Source organism: Procambarus clarkii, chromosome 12, assembly GCF_040958095.1.
Source record: "Procambarus clarkii isolate CNS0578487 chromosome 12, FALCON_Pclarkii_2.0, whole genome shotgun sequence".
Lineage (NCBI taxonomy): Eukaryota > Metazoa > Arthropoda > Malacostraca > Decapoda > Cambaridae > Procambarus > Procambarus clarkii.
Window position 1 is genome coordinate 34,618,064 of NC_091161.1, and position 24,360 is coordinate 34,642,423.

At 42.8% G+C, this 24,360-nt stretch overlaps 1 protein-coding gene across 1 annotated transcript in view; it reads right to left on the bottom strand.

Annotated features, from left to right (window-relative positions):
• Positions 1-24,360, bottom strand: part of LOC123749276 (baculoviral IAP repeat-containing protein 8-like) — a 640,763-nt gene that overhangs the window by 542,108 nt on the left and 74,295 nt on the right. Inside the window, exons 2-3 of the mRNA XM_069323361.1 lie at positions 11,289-11,309; positions 9,748-9,833 (exon numbers count right to left, since the gene is read on the bottom strand). Coding sequence (XP_069179462.1) covers positions 9,748-9,833; positions 11,289-11,309 — 107 coding nt within the window. The remainder of the gene's footprint in view (positions 1-9,747; positions 9,834-11,288; positions 11,310-24,360) is intronic.

The following is a 24,360-nucleotide window of genomic DNA, read 5'->3' on the forward strand; positions in this document are numbered from 1 at the left end:
CATTGTAATATTTTTATTAGCGTCTTTGCCTTCACATATACTAACTATTTGATCCCTCAAAATTATTAAAGATTTTAGAACTCACTTCTGGTGGACACACACTCATGCAATCATCATGTAACAACAGCTTTGGAAATCCCTCTCCTCGTATCAATGGAGAGTGCCACAGCCCAGAATGTTTCGTCTGAGAACATTTAATATTAGAACATTTAATACGAGAACATCAAGTCCCACAGATGCTATGCATGGAGTGTCTACCAGAGTAGCGAGGGTTTACCTGGTTGATACCTGGTTGATGGGGTTCTGGGAGTAGTTCTACTCCCCAAGCCCGGCCCGAGGCCAGGCTTGACTTGTGAGAGTTTGGTCCACCAGGCTGTTGCTTGGAGCGGCCCGCAGGCCCACATACCCACCACAGCCCGGTTGGTCCGGCACTCCTTGGAGGAATAAATCTAGTTTCCTCTTGAAAATGTCCACGGTTGTTCCGGCAATATTTCTTATGCTTGCTGGGAGGACGTTGAACAACCGCGGACCTCTGATGTTTATACAGTGTTCTCTGATTGTGCCTATGGCACCTCTGCTCTTCACTGGTTCTATTCTACATTTTCTTCCATATCGTTTACTCCAGTACGTTGTTATTTTACTGTGTAGATTTGGTACTTGGCCCTCCAGTATCTTTCAGGTGTATATTATTTGATATCTCTCTCGTCTTCTTTCTAGTGAGTACATTTGGAGGGCTTTGAGTCAGGTACCATATTCTTACACTTGTCCCCGACTGTGTACGTCACCAGCAATCTCTAGCAGCTTCAAGCCTCAGTACTACAGGTACAAACGTTACCATCATCCTCCTGGTGGTTCCTGAACCTCGGGCAGCTGTAAGTGCTTGACCACAGTAGTCACCCATCTGTGGTCACAGCCACCAGCTTGTGTAAATATGGACACCTGGATGTGGATTTGATTTTTACGACCATACTATTTGTGCGTTGAATTGTCTTCCCCTGTGACTTGTCCACATCAATTTGCCTGTCAGTGCCTGAACAGGTGAAGGCAGAGTCTTGGAGACGAAGATTACCTGACCCATTCCTGGAGTGTCCTACACTGGGCCAGTTGTCCTCCGGAGAGTCGGTAAGTATAGCAGAAATATCTATTATTTAACAACGCACATTTTAACACTTTTGTAGAGATTATTAAATGTTCTTTGTTGTGCATAGTTGATATCAGTATCTTGAACTCTTGTAAATCGTTGAAATTTGGGCAGAGCTGCCTCACCAACATGGCGACTTGCCTCGCCATGTTGGTGAGGCAAGTCAAAGTGTTAAGAAAAGGTTCCCTCAAGAGGGTTGAGTACCCATCCAGTTGGATTGATATGTACCTCTCTGATACACAGAGAGCAATCACACTAACCTGATGTATCAACGAGAAAATCTGTGGGAGACGTGATGAGAATTCGAACCTATGCGATGGGCGACATTTTAAAACACGCCTGGGGGCATGTTTCTGGGAATGTCCAGCGCATAGGTTGCCTGTGTGCATCATTGTTTTTAACTTGTTTGACAGATTTTTCTTTGTGCGAGTTAAAACACACATTATTTTGTTAATCATAAAATCTAGTGTTCCTTTCTATATCAGTATAATATGTTTTAACACTGTATAATCGACATCCTTAATACGCGTTATCAGTGGTAAAAAGAAAAAAGTTTTCTAAATAACCTTTTTCTTTAACCTTATTAGAATATGCTGCATTCTACATGATGCTTAATATACTGAATGCCGAACACCTCACACAGGTAAGTTAGGTTGAATCGTTAATGTACGATTCTCTACACTAGCTAATAATAATTAAAAAAAAAAAATAGTGAAGCTAGCACTATGGGTCACTTAGATGGAGGAGCTGGTAGGTGGTGGATAACTGCATGGACCGTTAGGTGAATGTTGGATTAACAGGACGATGGATCACAGGTAGGTGAATGGCACTTTAACAGGGTGCACCGAGAAACACAAGGAATTAGTATCATAATTCGCTCTTGTACATACAATAGGAATATTTAGGTTAGGTAAGGATAGTGATGCATAGACATTATTTACTCTAAATGCATAGAGTGGGAGGCGGCGGGGGGGGGGGGGGGAGGGGTGGTCATGACTGTCAGCTGATGAATGGAAGGGGGAGACAGTCACGACTGGGTTTTGCACTTGTACGGGAAAGAATTCATTGCTAACAGTTATTGTATTTCACACCACCTAAACGTTCGTTCATGCTTGCACTAACCTCGACATGCATATCTACTATCTGTAAACCTTAACGGGTTCACAATCAAACGTTTCTTGACGTAACCTTTACATTCTTATTCTTTGTAAATTCCTATTTGCTTCACTGAAACTGACAATTAGAAACTCTTCCCTAAACATTTCTCCTCCCGAAACTTAAGCTTAATGCTTACTGTATCTTTCTTGCTAATCCTTAATTACAGTATACAAAATTATGTACTGTACGAATCAATTTGAAATATGAGTAATTCTCCTCGACTTTTCCTTTTTCCCAAGAATGTTACAATGAAAATTAGCTGAAAACCATACTTCCACTACCTAATGTACGAAACATTGAAAAACTAAATGAACCATTTTGATTTTCCCTTTTAACTTCGTTAACGACCTATACCCTGAACTACTTTTATTTTGCAACACAAAAATTCCTTTTACTAAGCTTGCAACTTTTCATGGAACACCATGCAAAGCACCATGCAAAGCACACCACGTTTTCAATCCTTGCAATTGCTTTGCAAACCAGGACAAGAGGTATCTGTTACATCTTGCTAGGAATATTTATTCAAATTTTGAGGCATGGTGTTTTACCTGACTGCTATCTACCGACTAATAATACCCATACTTAAGCCAAATTCACAAACATTCTGACCCATACGAGAAAATCAGTTGGAGCCGCGAGGAGGAGTCGAACCTAAGCTCTGAGAACTCTAGGCAAACACCTTAGACAACTGCACCAAAACATTGTCAAAAGAATTCCAGCCTCGGATGCTTGGGAGCACCCAAAGCAGAGGTTCAAGTCCTACTCAAGCTCCTCCTCATTTTCTCATTGATACACCACATTAATGGGATTTCTTTGTGCCTTGAGACCCATCTCTGGCGTCCTGTATGTGTAAAGTTCTATAGAGGATTATACTCGGCAGGTTAATGTTTTCAATTAGCTCCTATTCAGTATGGTTTCCTTCCTGGAAGAAGCATTCAAACATGCTTTGCTGAATATTTTGTTAGACTAGATTCATGCTCATAGATGGCATTTATTGACCTTAAAACTGCTTTTGATACAGTAAAAAGGTGAGATAAATATTAGATTAATTAGTGTCTCTTGGAGTTTATGGAAGACTTGACATAGCTCAAGGGGTACACGAGTATCAGAACCGCCTCAGTTCTTTCAAGGGAGTCAAAAGTAAACATTCTCCTCCCATTGATTTTGGTTCAACCCAGATTAGTGCGCTTTGCCCAACACTGTTCAATGTCCTTGTGCACAAAAACTGGTATTTGCACACTTGCTGATAAAGCTGTCATCTATTATGTCGACGACATTTGTTTTGTTTCAAGTATCCAAACTAGACTGCAATCTCTACTTGAATCACTCGCTGCTAAAATCAGTGAATTCAGTCTTTACCTTAATCCATCGCTCTTTCTTCCAGAAAACAATCAGTGTGTCTCTAGCTTTCAAAGTTAACCAAACCATACAAACATGTGGGCAGCACAAATACCTTGGAGTATCATCAGTGACATTGTTAACGACCTACATCGTAGGTTAAAATCCAAATCACTTAAAATACTAGTAAGAATATTGGAATGCATGTTATATATGCCGGACTATTCAACATGTTTGTTGGATCCCTACTTGATTATCATGCCTTGCATTTAGCTTCCCCGCCTCTGTTTTGAACAAACTAGAAGTAATAAAGAAAAGCCATGCGGGTAATTCTTGGTGCCCCAAGAAACACAAGAATCATCACCATGAGGAAAGAACTGAAGCTTCCAACCATACTAGAGAGAATCATCCAAGTCAACACTACCTTTTCCCTTCAGGTAATGGGAGACCCATTACCACTTTGACACTACAAAATGAAAGATTCCTCCAATACCACACTGACTGACTATAATGCTGGTGTGCCACAAGGCTGTGTACTCGCGCCAACAATAATCCACACACTGCAGAGGGAAGGAAGGGGAGGAGTGGTGGCCCTGCTGCTAAGGACTGGAGTTTCAAGCCGATTGATTTCCAGGGTTGCAAGGAGTTCAGAGACTATGCATGAATATGTATGCATGCAGCATTTGACGGCCTCCACACACTGTAGTGAACATCAGCCACACTACTCAACTCTTCCTCAGGTCATGCTCCATCAGCAGGAAAGGAAGCTTGCACCTAGCACTGCCGGGTGGGTAAAAATCGAGCAGCAACGAGAGCGCTTCCCTCCTGAGTAATAGCGTGGTGCCCGCGAACGGCATCATGCTGTTCAGAGTTAAGGTGAAGTTCCAAGGAACTGACAGGAGGTACACCAGGACCGAGACCATGGACCCATCGACGTCGTCAGGGACGAAAATGGACCCCAAATACTCTTCAGCAGTGCAGTAGCACTAGAAGCTCTCTATCACGGCAACGATCACGGCTCTAGAGGTTAAGGGCTTAACACTCCTACCTCCATCAATTTCAGGCAGTGAGGACAATACTCATTCACAGAGTGAGTGATATCATCGCTGAACAGCCTATCATTGAGATCGTAAAGAGCATCAACGCTCTGAATCGATCCCTCACAGCCATCTCGGCCCACCTCATCCGGCAGGGTGAGAACGGGAAGCTCACCCTCAAGGTCACTCAAGACTCCGGCAGAGGCTACTCTTGCGGCCGACAACGGCCTCAGATGTTTTGGTGTGGCCTGCACACCATCAGATCGCTAGGCAGCGTTATTTCCGCCTACGCCAGTGCTTTAGGTGTTTCCAGTACACCGACTACTCTCAGAAGTGCCCCAACCCACTGTGGAAATGCAGCATCTGTGCTGGCGACCACCAGTACAGGACCTGCAACGCATCTACTCAACGCTGTATACTCTGCAACGGTGACCACACAGCCGTCTCTCACGACTGCCCTACCAGATAGGCGGAAATCAAGAAGATGACTGACGCCAGACCACGAAATTGTACTACAAGATCGAAAGCATTCAACATACAAGAAGACTTCCCTGCACTCCCGGCAAGTGGTGCCGCGAACGGCGCGCAGCCAAACTACTGGACCAGCAACTCCCGCGCCAGCCACTCAAGGTCACAGACAACACCTCTCAACCAAGCCAGCCAACCATCCTCCCTCACACCGCCACCAGCCACCCCTGACAGCACTGTTGCAGCTCCGATTCACTTCGCGACAGAAATGTCAGGTGGTGATCAAGAAACGGTACAAAATACTCTACGACACGTACAAGCACAACAACCACCCGACCTTTGTGATACCAGAGACCATGTTTACCGGTTGCTCCTCTCAACTAGAGTCCGACCCCACGCCAGACACACCTGTCAACCCGGACCCTATTACTCCAGTAACACCTGCGACTACATCTGCAACAATACTGCCACCAACTGCTCCTGCAGACATCAACCTGTCTGATGACGACTCTACTGACTATGTCGACATTTTCGACGACTCTGACTATGTCGACTCTGCAATAATCTCATTACTCCCAGGCCAACCAGCTTATGATACTCCAGCAATAAGAAAACTATCAGCAACGTAACAACACCGAGCATGGATCTCCTGCATGTTGACGGCTCACCAGCCGTATATTCAACTATGTATGAGGAATACTTACGGCGTGCGCCAGGAAACGAGTGCGTGCTTAGACACGACCTAATTTTCACGGAATATGACGAAAGCACACTGTCAGCCGACCTCTCTCCCGGAGACTACACCCAGTACAAAGCCAAACAACAAGCCAAGAAAAGAAAAAAAAAGACTTAGCATGAGGATGCAGGCCTAAGACTCACTGAGGGCAGTTGCCCTCACCCCCCCTCTTTAGGGGGATGGGGACCTAATTTTGCTCGTTTTGAGGTGGTGGAATCCCTGCAAGCTTCAGAGCAGACCGACGTGGAAGACAGAAGACGGAAGACTCCAGCTCAAAAAGAAGAAAGAAGACGCCACACATCAAGAGGAAAGAAGACCTCACATCGCCGCCCCTCCCTCGGGACCCTGCCCACTAGCCTAAGCCAGCCAGGTGTTCAGAAAGCCTCATGTTACGCCGCGCAGCTGGGTTTAGCCCTGGCTCTGTCTCCAACTCCGACGTTTCCTCTCACCCAGGCTATTCTTCACCTATACCCACTTTAAAGCTCACCCCAATGGGTACCTTGTCCTATATTTAGTTCGTTCGTAGGTCATGCTCGTAAGAGCAGCGGCCGTCCCACGAGACGTTAATCAATTTTAACACCGTTATAAAAGTATGTTCATTCCCATACACAATTTATTATACAATAAAATTAATTGTATATTAGGCGTCCATTATGTGATAAGGTTCTTTTGGTGATTATTTTTGTTAGTAGTACAGTAGTGAAACATTTACAGACTTGCTATTCGAGAAGCAGATGTCAGTGAAGCACTGTTCGAGAATACATACATACATTGCCAAGGCCCCCCCCCCCATCAGTAAAATAACAATGATTGTAATCCAGCCGCCGAACCTCTTGTTTATCAATGAAAAATAGGCTTACACACAACTCGTCCTCTTGTCTGCATTCATATATTTAAACATGCTGTTCATTCAAAATTGGAATTCTCAAATATAAATTAATATTGTTAAATGTATGGATGCGGTGTATATTCGGACATTGGTTAAGTTAGGCGTTTAGTTTCTCTTGGTGATTATTTGTATCTGTAGTAGATGGGTGAAGCATTCACAACATTGTGGTTCAAACAAAAGTCGTCAGCGAAGCACTGTTCAAGAAATGTTTGAACGTCATCAGTGGTGACTTGTGTAAACCGTTTTACCAATCAAAACGGGGGGGGGGGGGGTCTGGTGGGTGCATGGAATGGACTTTAGCCTTTGTTTATGAGGACGAGTTGTTACACAGCTCAACTGATCACGTTCGAACATTTCTCGAACAGTGCTTTGCTGATGACCCCTGTTCGAATCCCAAAGCTATAACTATCACCCAACGTAGTTCTAATACATATAATGGCCAACAGAACCTTAACACCTAACCTTTGACTAACTTTACATTGAAATTATAATATGAACTCTTGAGAAACCAGTTTTAATGCACAATACGTTAATACCAATGAATGCATCCGGCCTAGAACTTGCTTCCTTCGGAACATTCTTTGTTAGCTTGTTAAAGAATGAATATCCTCCAGTGACATTAGTAACGGCTACTTTCCCAGACCATATGCCACTTGACTTGTCTGGTGTCCCTGCTCTTAAAACCTTTATCTACTGTCATAGGCGCTCCGGCCGTTGTATAATATTTACTTCCCCCAATAAGGGGAGATACTGCACTAAAAACAAATCAGGAACATCACGTTACTCCATCCCGAAAACACAAACGTTCACGTTTAGCACTTAACAGGGCCTGCCGAATGACCACAATTATTTTGTCGATTTGCAGAAATGCTGCAGCGCTCGTGGACTACCAATAACTTGTCCAAGATGCGGATGATGGCCACGTAGCTGCAAGTGCTCAGCCTCCAGAAACTGACCGACGGTATGTTCAGCTTGCTAGGTTTAGCCCCGGTACTTTCCCTTCATGCTAAACGTTTCTTCTTGCCAGAGTACGAATACGAAAAATACAAGAGAAGATGCCCATTGGGGCGAGCCTTGAAGTGGGGACAGCTGAAGAGAAGTCGGTGAGAGGAAATGCTGAAGTTGAAGAGAAAGTGCCAGGGCTTGACCCAGCTGCGTGTCGGTATGTCAATGCTGCAAACAACCCAACAACTGGCTAGGTTGGGAGACGGGTCTGGAAGGCGGCAGTGGCAGTGCTTCTACATTCAAGGTGGAGACAATCTGTCTTCAGGTGGTGTCTTCTTCAGTTTGGTGTTTCTTCTATTTTTTTCTTGCTTCGAGTAATCATTTGATGTTTTTCTTTGTACTCTGCGTAGTCTGGTGGGAAAAGGTCCTTTGACAATGTGGTTTCGTCGCATTCAAGTAAGATTACATCGTTCGATAGAATGTACTTTTGGTTTGGATTATTCAGCAAGCATTCTGCACACCTCGTGTTGAGTATTTTGCTGGTGATAAGCGTCTATATTCGGGAGATCTGGGTGTCAGGTTTTTGTCACGTTCATCATAGAGTGTAGAGACTCTTGGAGACTCCGCTGGTATTGAGGGTGGTGAATGTGCTTCAGTGTCCTCTGGTGCTGGGGGTGATGATTGTGCTTCAATGTCAACAGAGTCATTTGAATCATCAGAAGACATGGTGAGGCCTGCAGGAGAAGTTGGTGGCAGTATCGTTGCACATGATGTAGTCGCAGGTATGACTGGAGCAATAGGGTACGGGTTGACAGGTGTCTCTGGTGTGGGGTCGGACTCTGGTGGAGAGGAGCCATCGGTAAACATGGCCTCTGGTACCACAAAGGTCGGAAGGTTGTTGAGCTTGTACAAGTCGTTCAGTATTTTGTACCGTTTCTTGAGATCTCCACCTGACATTTCTGATGCGAAGTGAATCACAGCTGTCGGGGGAAGCTGGTGGCGGTGTGAGTGAGGATGGCTGGCCGGCTTGGTTGCGAGGTTTCGTCTGGGGCTGTGAGTGGCAGCCGGGGGAGGGGGGGGGTTGCTTGTCCAGTAGTTTTGTTGCGCGCCGCTCGTGGCGCCACTTGTCGGAGTGCAGGAAAAGCTTCTTGTATGTTGAAAGCTTTCGGTCTGGGCCGTCGAGTTTCCTTGCCTGGCGTCAACCATCTTCTGAATTTCGCCTTTCCTGGTGGGGCAGTTGTGGGAGACGGCCGTGTGATCACCGTTGCAGAGTATACAATATTGAGTAGTGGCGTTGCAGGTCCTGTATTGGTGGTCGCCAGCACAGATGCTGCATTTCTGCAGCGGGTTGGGGCACTTCTGAGAGTAGTGGGTGTACTGGTAACACCGAAAACACTGACGTAGGCGGAAATAACGCTGCCTAGCGATCTAGTGAGGTGTGCAGGCCACACCAAAGCATCTGAGGCCGTTGTCTGCCGCGAGAGTAGCCTCTGCCGGAGTCTTGAGGGTGACCTTGAGGGTGGGCTTCCCGTTATCACCCTGCTGGATGAGGTGGGCCGAGATGGCTGTGAGGGATTGATTCTGAGCGTTGATGCTCTTTGCGATCTCAGCAATGGGTTGCTCAGCAATTAAGTCGCTCACTCTTTAAATGAAGATTGTCCTCACTGCTTCGACAGACGCAGTGAGGACGACAGACTAACAAAAGTATGGATAAAGATAGGGAAGGGAGGGGAGGGGAAGAGGATTGAAATGTAACCAAAATTGTTAGCGCAACATTAACCGTATGATACACCACAATTAAATGTTCATATTATGGGCCTGGTTTTTTGTTTACCACTCTGAAGTGGTTAACACATGGAGCACTTTAGACTATACCTATTAGAAGATCACCGCTTCAAGGAATAGTGTGTACCTATTAAAATTATTAGACTTGTTCCTTTCACTTACTGTACTTGGGTGCGAATATGTATCTACTACATAATGACCAACTGCAATTCGTGAGAAGTTTTTGCAAGTAACTTTATTCTCTCCATACCTGCAGTGCCGTTGTACGAGACAAATTTCTTGTATATGGTTAACCATAGCTGCAGTGCCGTTGTACTGATGCACCCTCGTACATATCTGAAATTACACATTAAATATATAAAAATACTAAATTGAAAATCTTTATATAAAGCTTTAAAAATATCCCGCAAGACAATCGATCAGCTCAGACTTTGGTTGATCCATAAAGCCGACTTACCACAGAATGGCAAAACCCAACCTCAGACATGACTCGTCCACAGCCTGTTCTCATCACAACGGCCAAGTGGTCGTTAACCCGGTAGCCAAACATGAACGTGACGAACGCTTCACATTTAACGAGTCCTCGGTCTATACTCGTTCGTGCACTGACCCACAACAGTTCACACATTTTAACACTATTTAAACTAGTTTTTGTTATGTTACCTATTATTTATTAGGCGAGGGAGACAGGTTGGAATACACTCACGTACTGTAATTTCCTTCAACAACTATCATAGAACTATACACTATTTAAACATACTTTAATTGTTAGTTATATTCGACAAAATATAGTACTTGGTTACACAGGACGTTAATGTTAATTAAGGCGTCTCTGGGGTTGGCGGCAGCGTGGACGACACTGACTCAGTATGGCTAGGTTCATTCACATAGGATGGCTCTTATGCGACTCTTGTTAGGTTAAAAGTCTTTGGTCCATATTTCAAGGATTGAAATCTGATAGTTCACAACAAACACCTTATAACTGCCAGAATTTAACTAATAATTTTGTAAACTATTTTCAGCTGCTTATGGTCGAACGTTAAATTTCACAATGTTGACACTAGCCGCTGTTGTGGAACAGTTAATCACATAGGAATTGTTTTAGAATTTAATTTTGTTGTAATTAGCTTCATAAAAAGTTTTAGGCTAGGTAAAAGTCTCTACTAATAGACAAAGGTATATTACACTATTATATCAAATGAGTAAACCAGAGTCAACTTATTTATTTTAAATAAAGCTTTAACATGTTGTAATTATGCTTAGACAGTCAGGAAATATAGACTATTGTACCAACAGAATACAATGTGATAAAATAACTAATCATCTAGAGTAACTTGCCTGTAAGCCTGGCGCAGGTAACCTCATGCACAGGACTGTCCAGGTGACTAATTTAGTACAACCAATGAGGCGGGCGCTGAGCAGCACCTCTCCCCACGCCGGCCCGCGCCACACTGCTCACCGCGCCTCTAGCTTGGCCTGATGGGTCAACAATCTGTGACGTCATTCACCTCACCAGACATGAGGCCGCCTCATATTCAAATAATTCACAAGTAAAATCACTTCAACAATATTAATAGAGTTTATTTCTATTAATGTGAAGTATGAGCAAGTGTGAGTATGTATTAAAAGCACATACTTCAATACAGGACATTAAACCCACTACCACACCCACCTAGTAGCTTGGAAGCGCCATAACGCCTTCTGTTGAGCTCAACCCCCCACAAGCACAACTAGGTGAATACTAGAGGCTTTACCGACAGTGACCATTACTTGTAGCTCCCTCATGCTCACCTGTAGCTCTCTCGGACACACCTGCAATAGAAAGACCCTTTTAAGTATGTTTCGAGCAAATTAACTAGTGCATAAGACATTAAAATATCTGTTCACATCTATACAAGTACAAATATGTAAGGATATTTGTAGATATTCTGGAAATAGAAAAGGAATAAAATTCAATCCCAATCATTCCCCCAAAAATGTCGTAATATACTAAGGAAAGGAAAATGTAGCTTTGAATCAACTTGTAGATTTCTCCATCCTGACATGTACGAATCATCACTCGAGGAAAAAAAACAATGCTACGCCCTCAGCTGTCCATACTTTCATGCTGAAGGCACAGAACGCTAAACAGTGGCAAGCAATAAAATGGCTTTGGAGAAAAGCCAACAATTTATTTTATACCCACACGAAAGAGGTTTTAAAAGGTAGGACAGTGTGTATGGAACTGGTTGACCCACTTGCATACCAGAATCACGCATGCAATTACCCCCCACAACAGAGCTACAGTTACAACAGGCAACAACCCTGCAACAATCAGTACTGGTCAAAATAAAACCGACGTTCCCACACACAATGGACCTCCCGGAAAATTCTTCGTCAAATTACCCCAAATAGAGTAACATCGTTCATCTTTACCAACATACAAGATCTGAAAACAAATGCAAAAAAGTAAGTACCGTTCCTAAATTGCCTCCCCCCCCCTCACCGAGTCAAATGCAGTATTTGGACCTTTCACAGAAACCCATGCAGGGGAACTTTGACAGTGAGATCTGGATACCAGAATATAATCTATATAGATATGATAGGGTAAATAGGCCACATGGAGGAGTAGGTTTGTATACAAGAGAGGACATTGTATGTGCTGAGCTGCTTAACTCTGCAAATGAGGTGGTAGTTAACTCTAATGGTAGTAAAAAAAAATTGGTTATAATTCTAATACACAAACCTCCAGACGCAACGGCGGAGGAATTCACAAATCAGATAAAAGCGAGAATAGTCTCGACAAAATGGTAAACCCAATAAATGACATCTTCCAAGGTGACTTCAACCTGCCCAGTCTAAGTTGGAAACTTGCGATCAAGAATACTATACCACGAAATCTATCTGAACAGAACCAACCATAGAGTAGAGAACTACTTAGATTCAGTGACAAATTTTCACTCATCCTGCAGGTAAGAGTCAACTAGTTACGACAATATTTTAGATTTGAACATCACAAACAAAGGAGATAATCAAGGACATTACAATCTCATATACCACATACTTAGATCACAAGCTCATTGAAGTGCAAACATCAATACCTGTAATAGGCCTAAAACAATGATCATGTATGACGGGTTATTCAATAAATTCAGTTTTAATAAAAGGATAGATTGGGAAAAGATATACAGCGAACATAAAAAAAATCCATTGAATGTTTAAAGTAATAATAATCCTACACAAGACATAGAACAACTTACTTCCAAAGAATATAAAGTGTCAAACTTGGTCCTTTGTTGAAAGCCAGACAGAGGACCAACGTAGAAAGAAAAATGTTTTGATTTTAAAAAAATATATAAACAAAAACAAAAATAACTGCTAACGAGACACGACTATCTCAATAAAAAAATAAAATAAACGGAGTTCTAAAAAATCTAGCAAAGATCAAAGCAATCATATCAAATTAAAGAAATGCTATTAGAACACAAAAATGGAATTCAAGAGAAGGAAAACAATATTCCTTCACATATGCAAAAAAAAAAATGCAAAAACCACTGTCAGTATTGGACCTATTCTTACAAGTGAAAGGTCGAACAGACGGTGACAAAGAAATTACTGAAATCCTAACAAAAACAGGAGGGGGCATGTTTAGCACCCCAATAAATATTCAAGAAGCTGTCTGGATCATCCATGAGAGCGGACGATCCAGAAAGCTTCTTTATGCGTGATATCCAAACTCCTGAAAATATAACAGATATAAATACGGATTCTGAAGATTTTGAAGGAGAAATTAACAACATGCTCATGCACTCAATATTTATAAAGAAATGCTAAGTACCAGTAGCATAGTGTAGAGAAAGAGCTTGCACACGGGGGAGATACAAGATTCGCTTAAATCAATAGATTTCATAAATTTTGCTCCTCTTTACAAGGGAGGAAGCAAAGCAATGGTTGAGAATTATAGACCAGTCGCACTTAGGCCCCACATAAAATTCTTTAAGAGCGTGATCAGGAGGCAGGTCTCTAGTTTTATGGAGACCTGTGACCACCTCAACCCCGGTCAACATGGATTTAGATTGGGATGATCATGCCTCTTGCAGCTACTTTACCACTATGACAATCTCTGAGGCATTAGAAGAAAAACAGAATGCAGATTTGGTATACGCAGACTTCACAAAGGCATCTGATACATGTGACCATATAGTGTGATAGCACACAAAATAAGGTCAATGGAAATATCATATAAAGTAGGACGGTGGTATTAAAATTTATGTGGAACAGAACACACAGAGCAACAGTTAACCATATAAAATAGAGTTCAAGCACAGTTAAAAGTTCTACCGCAGGGCACAGTCCTTGCACCACTTTTTCCTTATTCTCATATCAGATATAGACATATAGAAGTCACAGAGTCGTATCGACTTCTGCAGATGACAAAAAACAGTATGAAAATTAATTCTGTTGAAGACATTGATAAACTTCAAACACATAATAATTAGGTTTTTGACTGGGCGGAAAAAAATAGCATGTTATCAGAGATAAATTTCAGGTACTCTGGTGTGGTAAAAATGAGGACATTAAACAAAATAGTGCACAAAACACAATCAAATCTGCCCGTAGTGGAAAAGCATAATGTATAGGATCTGGGAATAATAATGACTGACGATCAAACGTTAAGGAGCATAACAAAGCAGTTTTAGCATCAGACAGAAAAATGATAGGATGGATCATGAGAAACGTCAAATCAAAGGATCCCATCACAATGGCTGTACTATTCACATCACTCCTCCTGTCCGTCTTTAGTACTGTTCAATACTAGCTTCACCCTTCAGAGCAGGAGAGATTGCTGAAATAGAGTGAATACAGAAAATATATACGGCATGGAAAACGATAAAGCATCTAATTTATTGGGATCATCTCAAAGAGCTCTAAATGATCTCCCTAGAAAGGAGATGAGTGAGGTATCAAATAATATACAAATGGAGGGCATGGTCCCAAATCTACACAGTAAAATAACAACATACTGGAGTTAGCGATATGAACGGAAAATTCAGTTCAGAACCATTGAAGAGTAGGCCCAAAGGCACAATCAGAGAACACTGTATAAACATCAGAGGTTCACAGTTGTTCAAACACACTCCCAGCGAGCATAAGAAATATTGCTGTAACAAATGTGGACATCTTCAAGAGAAAACTTGACAGTTTTCTTCAAGAAGTGAAGGACCAATCGGGCTGTGGTGGATATGTGGGCCGCTCCAAGCAACAGCCTGCTGGATCAAGCCGTCATGAGTCAAGCCTGGTCCTCCGGCCGGGCTTGGGGAGTGGAAGAACTTCCAGAACGCCATCCAAGTAAAACACTAAATTTGTAATATAAATAAAAGCTCAGGATTATGTAAATACGCTCTTGTCAAATGTAGTCGTGTGTGATTGTCTGGCTAGTAATTATTCTTGGAATAATGGCACACACAATGGCCCTGTGTGCACTGCCTGGAGATTAGGGCAGATATTGACAGGCTAATGAAGCAGGTGAAACCATAATGGAGGGCAAGGTGTCTCGCAAGGATCCAAAGGAGAAGCTCCGTCGAGATAGCTGGCGAGTGGTGGATCAATTGAGTTAAGGCGGCAAAGGACGTCAAAGAAATCAAGAACACTGGTTAAAATGTAGAACCACTTCAGTTGAATGGGATAAGACCATGTGCGGTAACTAAGAAGAGAAGCTGAGCATCACAACAAAAGTCTGGACATGTGTTGGGATCTTGGCACATGCGCTGGTTAGGCAAAACCTTCTGCTCTACAAATGCAAGTGTTTGGGTATATTCTCCGTGGGCAAGGGATAAAGTTAATAAGAAATAGTGTGACGCAATATGATCAAGCCCACTGTCTGCTTCTCGGTAAACAATATCCACCGAGCTACAAACAAAGAGGAATTTAAATATAATTGCAATGACAAAGGTATTGTACGAGTAATGCAATTCCATTAATGAATAATTGGAAAGCTTTCATTAGCAAGAACACCATGTATGCTAGTTACACGATATACTTTCCATGGTAGGCGTGTGGCAGCTTTTGCAGACAGAGTCAAGTGCGTAGACTGTTGTAGGCACCACAGTAATAGTGATATGGGTGTAGCCATTGGAAGCTGTGGCTGCTGTTGTAGCCGCTTCAACGTGAATTAGGTCGATGTACTGTTGCAATATACAACATAGAAAGAATGAGGTAGTGAATCAAGAACTACATCACTTATCAAATGGTGGAGGAAAATAAGTGGTAATACACACGAGTAGTCAGATTGTGGTCACACCGAGGTGTGGTCAAAGATTAAGACAGCCTTAGGTCACGTAAGCCAATGTTACAGCCAAAAGGTCACTAAGGGGGCATATCATTATAAATCGTTATAAATTAAAAGTTGTTCAATTTGCGTATAAATTTTTTTATGAAATGGTTATAGAAAGGGCTGCAACTGGTCCAAGTTTCACCATCACACCATAAACAGAAAAGGAGAAAAACAATACACAACGTATTATGCAACGAATGTTCAACATTCTCAAATAATCTCAGGGAACACATGTGTCAACTAAAAGGTCTACTATGTGCTGTAGAAACACAAACTCTTGTAATAATTGTAATATGTATGTGCAATATATTTATATGTAATTTTTTTTTTTCTTTTTTTTTCTTCTTTTTTTTTGGCCAATTTTTTTTTTTCGTTTGTTATCAAGGGATTTGCATGAAACTTGCACACCTTACTCAATGGATGCCTATCTGCAAGGGTGCCAATTATGAACGAAATCTGTAAGTCAAGCTCAGCTACAGGTGGCCGAACTTGGATCTTTATTTTACTCTGGAAAGTAATTTACAACTTCAAAGTACTTCAGAGCTTTCATTTATTAATCAATTTACATGCAAATTACACGTTATATGTAGCGTTTGTGCTGCTACAGAATGTAGTAGATAATTTAGTCCAAAGTCTATTTGTTGATTTTATAAAAATTTATAAATATCATATATTGCATATTTTTTAGAAGGGTAACTTTGAATAATTATATTATTGCACTAAACACTTTTTTGATAAAACTGATCACTAGAATCCTTTATTATGTGCTTAATTTAATATCTGAGTATTATAGAAATGATTTTAGTTGACATGTGTTCCCTGAAACTATTTGAAAATTCGTTGCATAATTCGTTGTGTATTTTCTTTCTCCTTTTCTGTTTAGGGTGTGATGGTGAAACTTGGACCAGCTGCAGCCCTTTCTATAACCATTTCATAAATAAATTTATAAGCAAATTGAACCACTTAATTTTACAATGATATGCCCCCTAAGGTTGATCCAAAGTTTTTGGAAACAATGTAGATATACATTGAATGTAATTATAAAGTCCTTGGGATGCTGGGTGTGATGGTAAATGCAATGACCAGCTGGAGGGCAGTCTTGTGGAAGCCGCGGTTTCATCAAGTACTACTACTTATCTGCTTGTGGCAGTGACAGACACCAGCCTAATGTGGGGACCCGATGTGATCTTGTTGACTCCAGTCGAGTCTGCAATGTGAGAGTATTGTATGGGAGACTAACCGGGTGTGGAGAGTTGTAGTGATGATTTGTGGTTAGGAACTTAATTTGAGGTTAGGAGTTGTATATGATAGGCAGGCTTGTCTAGTGCGTTTATTGCCAAGGTTTGCCAGTTTCCAGTACAACCCTATTAGTACACCTCAAGGGTCTAGGTGGAGAAAAATAGATTGTATGAAGTTAATTTCATGAGGCTAGTGATATACAGTTGGTTGAAATAATGTATTCAGAACGAATCTGGGTTTGAGTTTACGAGAAACAACAATAAATGAAACCACTAACAAAGGCCAATGTATGAAGAAAACACGGAACAATTATCAGTTTAATAGAGGATACCAATTATTTTACACTAATATATTTCGGTCGAGGATGGGCAGTGGCAATACGTCTAAGTATTAAATGCAGTGTGAGAGTGGAACTGAAATTTGAGCTCGGCAAACTGTTGAGATAATTAAATGGAAAATGATCTACCTAATAATAGAAGTTACACATAATCCATCAAACTAAGTGAAAAGAACAGCTTTTATGGGAACTAATATCTAGAGCTTCTAGGTCTAACAATAAACTCGACTAATTTGAGTACAATAAACTTTTATTTGCTATACAGGAAATTAGTTAGTTTTAAATTTATGACTCCTTCATTAAACAAAATTATATTATCTTATTGTGTTGGCAAAACATTCACTTGAGTAACAGGGAGACACTGATAAGTAGCATTTTAAAAGGAGATGGGCAACAGTGATCATGAGGAAATTACCTTAAGACACGAAAAAGTTATTTGAGAGAAACTTAAGGCGCCAGATTTTTCTCACATCTGTTTCATATATTTAGGGGTTCTTTGGGAATTTTAAATTTGGCAGACCTGGTGCCAGATTCACCAAGCAGTTACGCAAGCACTTACGAACGTGTACATCTTTTCTCAATCTTTGGGTGCTTTGTTTACAATTATTAAACAGTTAATGAGCCCCGAAGCGCCAAGAGGCTGTTTATAACAATAACAACAGTTGATTGGGAAGTTTTCATACTTGTGAACTGTTTAATAAATGTAACCAAAGCCGTCAAAGATTGAGGAAAGATGGACACGTTCGTAAGTACTTGTGGTACCAGGAACGTGGTACGCTATAGATTGCCGATTTAAAATAGTAGTGACCCAAAATGAATAACCATGGCACTAACGAACCTAACCAGAAAACAGAAGGCTCAATACAAACGAATTATGACAAAAATATTTAAGATAAAAAAGTACGTATTGCAAGGCCAGCAAAGAAAGCCTCCAGTGTTTCACCAGATGAAACAAAGATTACAGACAACACCTGGCTATTATAAAGTTAAATAATTGATAAAGAAAATTTAAATTACGAAATTATAAGAAAGTACCAAAGAACTTTATGAATACAGCTGAACAAATCTACGTAGAATATGCAGATGACGTCCTGACATGTTTAGTGGTTACCAGAGAGGAAATTATTAAACAAAAACAAATATAAAAGGACGCAATGGCGATCACAGGAGGAGAAGGTAAGCAGCCGCAGCCATAAGGTTACCTGCCCTTGAGGCAGCCAGGATGTCCACAAGGGACAGAGTCAGAGATTGCAGGTATTTCAGATACAATGTTTATGAAACTTTGTTTGTTATTTTTTACTTTAATCGTCATAAAGTTAATTGAGCAATACTTTCGAGCGTTTCCTGCATCATTCAATTTTTTTTAATAGCTAAAATATATTTACAATTTGTGATGTGGTTACAATACTCCTGAACATGTTTTCTCTCTCTCTTCAGAGCCAGCTATGTTTATACGTTCTGCTTGTGGGGGAATCTGGCTCCAAGATATTGATGATAAATCTCATAAGTCATTCGAAGGACCATCCTTAAGAAAAGGAAATAATTGGAGAACCAGTGCTTATAGATCTCTTATTTTAGTATGATGGAAATCTATTACTGTATAATAAATGAACTTTATTATAAATTACGAAGCCAAATCCCTCCACACACTTTGGGGAGTTTGATTTGGAGAGAAATTAATGCATTTCAAGTACAAATAAATAAAGATTATTACACATGAATTATTTAAGAAAATGAAATATTTGAGATTTTAAATAATCTTTGGATTAATAAAATATAATATTCTACAAACTACAAGAACGAAATAACAGCTTAGCTGTATGAAGGAAAGCTAGCAAGCATTGGGATATATTCACGAGAAAATTGTTTCATCAGGCTATCCTTGGAACACGTGATCGAAGCGGCATCTTTCTTATTATCAGCAATTCCAAGCTGAAAGGCGAGTACTATGTAGAAATCACCTAGTGTTATAATACCACATATATTTCTAAATTAGATGTGGTAAAGCCCAGTAAATACATTTGCTGGTTATTTTTAATGGACGTGCAGCATAACGACAAATCGTCCAACCTATTATGTTAAATGTGATCACAAAAAACAAGGTAAATGAACTTATAGATTTGCCGATACTGATGTCTGTGATATGATGAAGCAGTCTCGTCCTCCTAAGCGTCTGTAGTGGAAGGGATGGTGGGTTGATGAGCCGGTAATTTGACCAGCTTCCAGACAATCTCTCTAGCTTAATGGCGTCGCTTGCCAGTCCATCCTCCTTCCCAGGTAGCTCCCGTATGCGCAGTCGTGCTACGGCGCACTTAATATCTGATTTAATTAATATCCCAGTTTAAAGGAACTAAAGGCTATCAGGAATTAGAGAATTAATTTGTCTTATTTGACAATATTCAAATTCTCATTTCTTAATAATTAAATGAACGTTGTTCAATATAAGAGTGTGCTGGATAAAAATTCAGTCGTATGTGAATGCGCTGGAATAGCAATTCATAATTGCAAGAAATATTAGCTGCTAATAAACAATACTATATAAACGAATATAAACGTATCTGCTTTAATTCACGAAGTATATTCATGCAATAGTTATAAGTAAGTAATTAATTATCAAAAGAAGACACCAAACCGGGAAGGCTATATAGTACCATCAAATGCGCAAAATAATCAGAGGGCGCTAAATATCACCAAGGATGCCAATACGAGAACAAAAACGCATAAGGCGAACAATATCAAAAGTATCCGAGTCACCAAGAATTCTATTGAAGGACAGGTGACCGCGAGGGGCTGTCGGAAAGCAAGACACACGCTCGTCCTGGAAGTCAGGACATTCAAGAAGGACATGCACGACCGTAAGAGGGACAATGCAACTAGGACAATAAGGAGCAGGGCGGCGCTCCATCAAGTGACCATGGGTTAAGCGAGTATGGCCAATACGCAACCTCGCCAGAGCTGTTTCCCACCGCTGGTTACGGTGGAAGTAGGACGGCCACGAGGAAACACAACATTTAAGAGTACGTAGTTTGTTACCAGTAAGACAACCAAGAAGCCTGCCGACGGGTAAGGATGGAGGAATGGATAACCGGGTAAAAGTCGGAATACGGAATACCTTTACGAGAGATGGGACAAGAGCGGACAGCTTCCTTGGCGGCAGCATCCGCACGCTCATTTAAAGACACACCAATATGGCTGGGAACCCAACAAAACTCAACCGACTTAAATTTACTGTGAACAAGAAACAGCCAATGCTGGATCTCGACACTACTGGATGAACCGGATTAAAGGACCTGAGAGCCATGAGGGCACTACGAGAGTCAACAACAGCTACAAATGAAGACTGACAACGAGAAAGCAGGAGGCGAAGAGCATAGAGAATAGCATAAAGCTCCGCTGTAAAGATGCTAGTCTCCGGAGGTAAGCGACACATATAAGTGCGATCAGGAAAAACAACAGAGTAGCCAACACCGTCCGCAGACTTAGACCCATCGGTGAAGACAGAAACGGAGCGGGAGTAAGAAGAAAAGTGCTAAAGGAAAAGGCGTTTTAGAACTGTAGGAGGGGTAAAAGCTTTAGCGATACGGGTCAAGGATGTACAAAACCGCGGAAGAGGGACTCTCCACGGGGGCAAAGAAGGAACAACACGAGGAAAAACATTAGAAATACGAACGGAAAGAGTTCTGTAGGCGAGATAACCGGACAGGAAGAGGGAGACGGTGAAGAGGAACGAACCGCAGGAGGGGTAAAAGTTAATGCACGACAGAGGCGAGAGGAAGGATGTTGTAAGGACCGCGCAAGATAGCGAAGACAGTAGCGATCACGGCGGTCTTGGAGAGACAGGAAGCCAGTGTCAACATACAAGCTAAGGACGGGAGTCGAACGAAAGGCACCAGAACTGAGGCGCAACCCAGTATGGTGCAAAGCATCAAGACGGCGAAGAGTAGGAGGAGAAGCAGACGAGTAAGCAGGGCAACCATAATCGAGCTTAGACAGGACGAGAGAGGAATGTAAAGCAAGGAGTGCGCGCCTATCTGCCCCCCCAAGAAGTATGGGACAAGACCCGAAGGAGGGCAAGGGCCTTAGAGCATTCAACACGGAGGTAAGAGATATGGGGAGACCAAGACAAACGAGTGTCAAGGAATAACCCCAAAAGCTTCGCGGAATCTTTGTACTCAAGGGGATGACCATAAAGTGACAAAGAGGGACGAAGAACGACCCGTTTCCGCGTAAAAGTCATGGCACAAGTCTTAGAAGTAGAGAACTTGAAGCCATGATCGGTGGCCCAAGATGACACGGCATCAATTGCAAGTTGAAGCCGGCGCTGAAGGAGAGGCGAATCATCACCCTGACAGCAAAGGGTAAGATCATCGACATAGAGAGCGGAGAAGACACCAGAAGGAAGAGAGGAAAGACCATTGAGGGCAACCAGAAAAATAGTAGTGCTCAGAACACTACCCTGGGGCACACCTTCGTATTGCTGAAAAGAGGCAGAGAGAGCGGTACCAAGGCGCACCCGAAAGGAACGACGAGAGAGGAAGCTGCGGAGAAAGAGAGGAAGACGACCACGAAGGCCAAATGAATGAAGTTGAGACAGAATATGATACTGCCAAGTGATGTCGTAAGCCTTTTCCAGGTCAAAAAGGACGGCAACAACGGAGGTCTTCGCAGCAAAAGCAGTACGAATATAGACCTCCAAGTTCACCAGGACATCTGTCGTGCTGTGGCACTTGCGGAAACCAAATTGAGAAGGGGAGAGGAGGTGATGGTGTTCCAGGAGCCACATCAGACGAACGTTAACCATACGTTCAGAGAGTTTGCAGACACAACTTGTGAGGGCAATAGGGCGAAAGTCCTTAGGGGAAGTACCCAGAGACCCCGGTTTGCGAACAGGGAGGACAACGGCATCGAGCCAGTCCTCAGGGACTGACGACGACTCCCAGATCTGATTATACAGACTCAGTAAATACTGAGACGTGCACGAAGGGAGATGGCGAAGCATCTCATAATGAATACCATCGGAGCCCACCGCCGTAGAACCACAGAGGGCCAGGGCAGAACGAAGTTCAGAGAGAGAGAAGGGATCATTATAGGGAAGCTGAAGACGAGTGCAGAAATCTAAAGGACGAGACTCAAGGACTGGTTTACGAAGAAGGAAAGATTGGGGAAGATGAAGACCAGAGCTAACAGAAGAAAAGCGGGAACCCAGTATGGAAGCGACCTGCAACGGGTCTGCCACAAGAGTATCATGGAGGTGAAGGACCGGTGAAACATCGGGAACGAACTTGCCCACTATCTTGCATATACGCTTCCAGATCTGCGCCAGAGGAGTTTCGGACGTAATTGTTGAGACATAAGATGCCCAACATTCACGTTTAGCCGTACGGATGGCCCTACGGGCCACCGCACTCGCTTTCCGAAAGAAAAGAAAAGAATCGGTCGTCTGCCTACGGCGGTGCCTCTTCCAGGCTGCACGCTTACAGCGGACAGCCCGAGCACAATCCGCATTCCACCAGGGAACACACTTCCCAGGACCCCGAGAGGAAGAGCGAGGAATAGAGCAGAGGGCAGCATTGAAGACAGTGTCATGAAAAAGGAGGAGAGCGCGAGAGAGGCAGAAGGGAGAGGCCAGAGAGAGCAGCACTGAGGGTAAATAGGGTCCAGTCTGCCTTAGCAAACTGCCACCTAGGGAAAGAGAGGGAAGGGCGAAAAGAGAAAAAGGAAACAAGGATGGGGAAATGATCACTTCCATGGAGGTCATCAAGAACCTGCCACGTGAAATCTAAGTAAAGAGAAGAAGAGCAGAGAGAAAGATCAAGACAAGAAAGGGTGCGAGTCCGAGAGGCCAAATGAGTGGGCTCACCAGAATTCAGAAGAGACGGAAGAAGAGAGGAGAAACGGCTCAAGAAGGCTACCCCGGGTATTCGTCAGAACGTCACCCCAAAGAGAATGACGACAATTGAAGTCACCCAGCAGGAGCACAGGCTCCGGCAAGGAGTCTAGGAGGAGTTTCAAATCAGGAAGAGAAAGCGGGACACTCGGTGGGAGATAAATGGAACAAACTCTGTACCATTTCCTCACAAAGATACGAGCAGCAGAACAATGGAGAGGCGAAGGAAAAAGTAAAGGAACAAAAGGAACATCAGCACGAATCAAGAGAGCAGAAGAATTAGAAGCCCCAGCAATGGCTGGGGGGGGGGGGGGAAGAAAGGAATAGCCACGAAAACGACCAGGACGAGCACCAAGCATCGGCTCCTGGAGACAGACACAAAGGGGCGAAAACCACGAAATCAGAAGTTGGAGTTCGAGGAAATTGGCGTAATAACCTCGAACGTTCCATTGAAGAATGGACAACGACGAGAAGAGAAAGGACAAAAACAGAGAACAAGGAAGAAACAAAGGCGAAAGAGCAACAGAGCACGTTAAAGAATATCAGGGTCGGGATCAGGGTTAGCAAAGTCAGGGTTAGGGGGCATGGGTAAACTGAGCAAAGACAGAGGGAAGGAAACGGGAGAACAGATCAGAGGTGGACGGGCGGGGTCCGGAGGAGGAGAAGGAGGAGGAAGAGTAGGAGACAACGGAGAGGAGCAGTCAAGGACAGCAACAGGAAGAGGTGGGGTAGAAAGAGGCGAGCGTACCTCAGCAAGGGCAGCAACCGAGAGGAAAGCGGGGGCTAAAGAAACCTCCATAGCAGGAACTGGGGGCGCAACCACCGAAATGGGAGGGGAAGGAGCGAGAGAGGCAGAAGTAGGGGCCGAGGAAGAAAGCGAAACCTTCTTACCCGCCGGGGAGGAGGAAGGAGAGGAGCCAGGTTTACGCTTCTGACTTAAAGAGACAGGTGTCCCAGCAACCACGTACTGGGCAACGGATTCTAGCGTCTCAACAGGAGAAGCTGAACGAGAGCACACATGACGGCCGTTTGGAGAGCGATGGACATCAGCCCGCACCGACAGGCGGCGGGGAGAGTCAAGAGACGG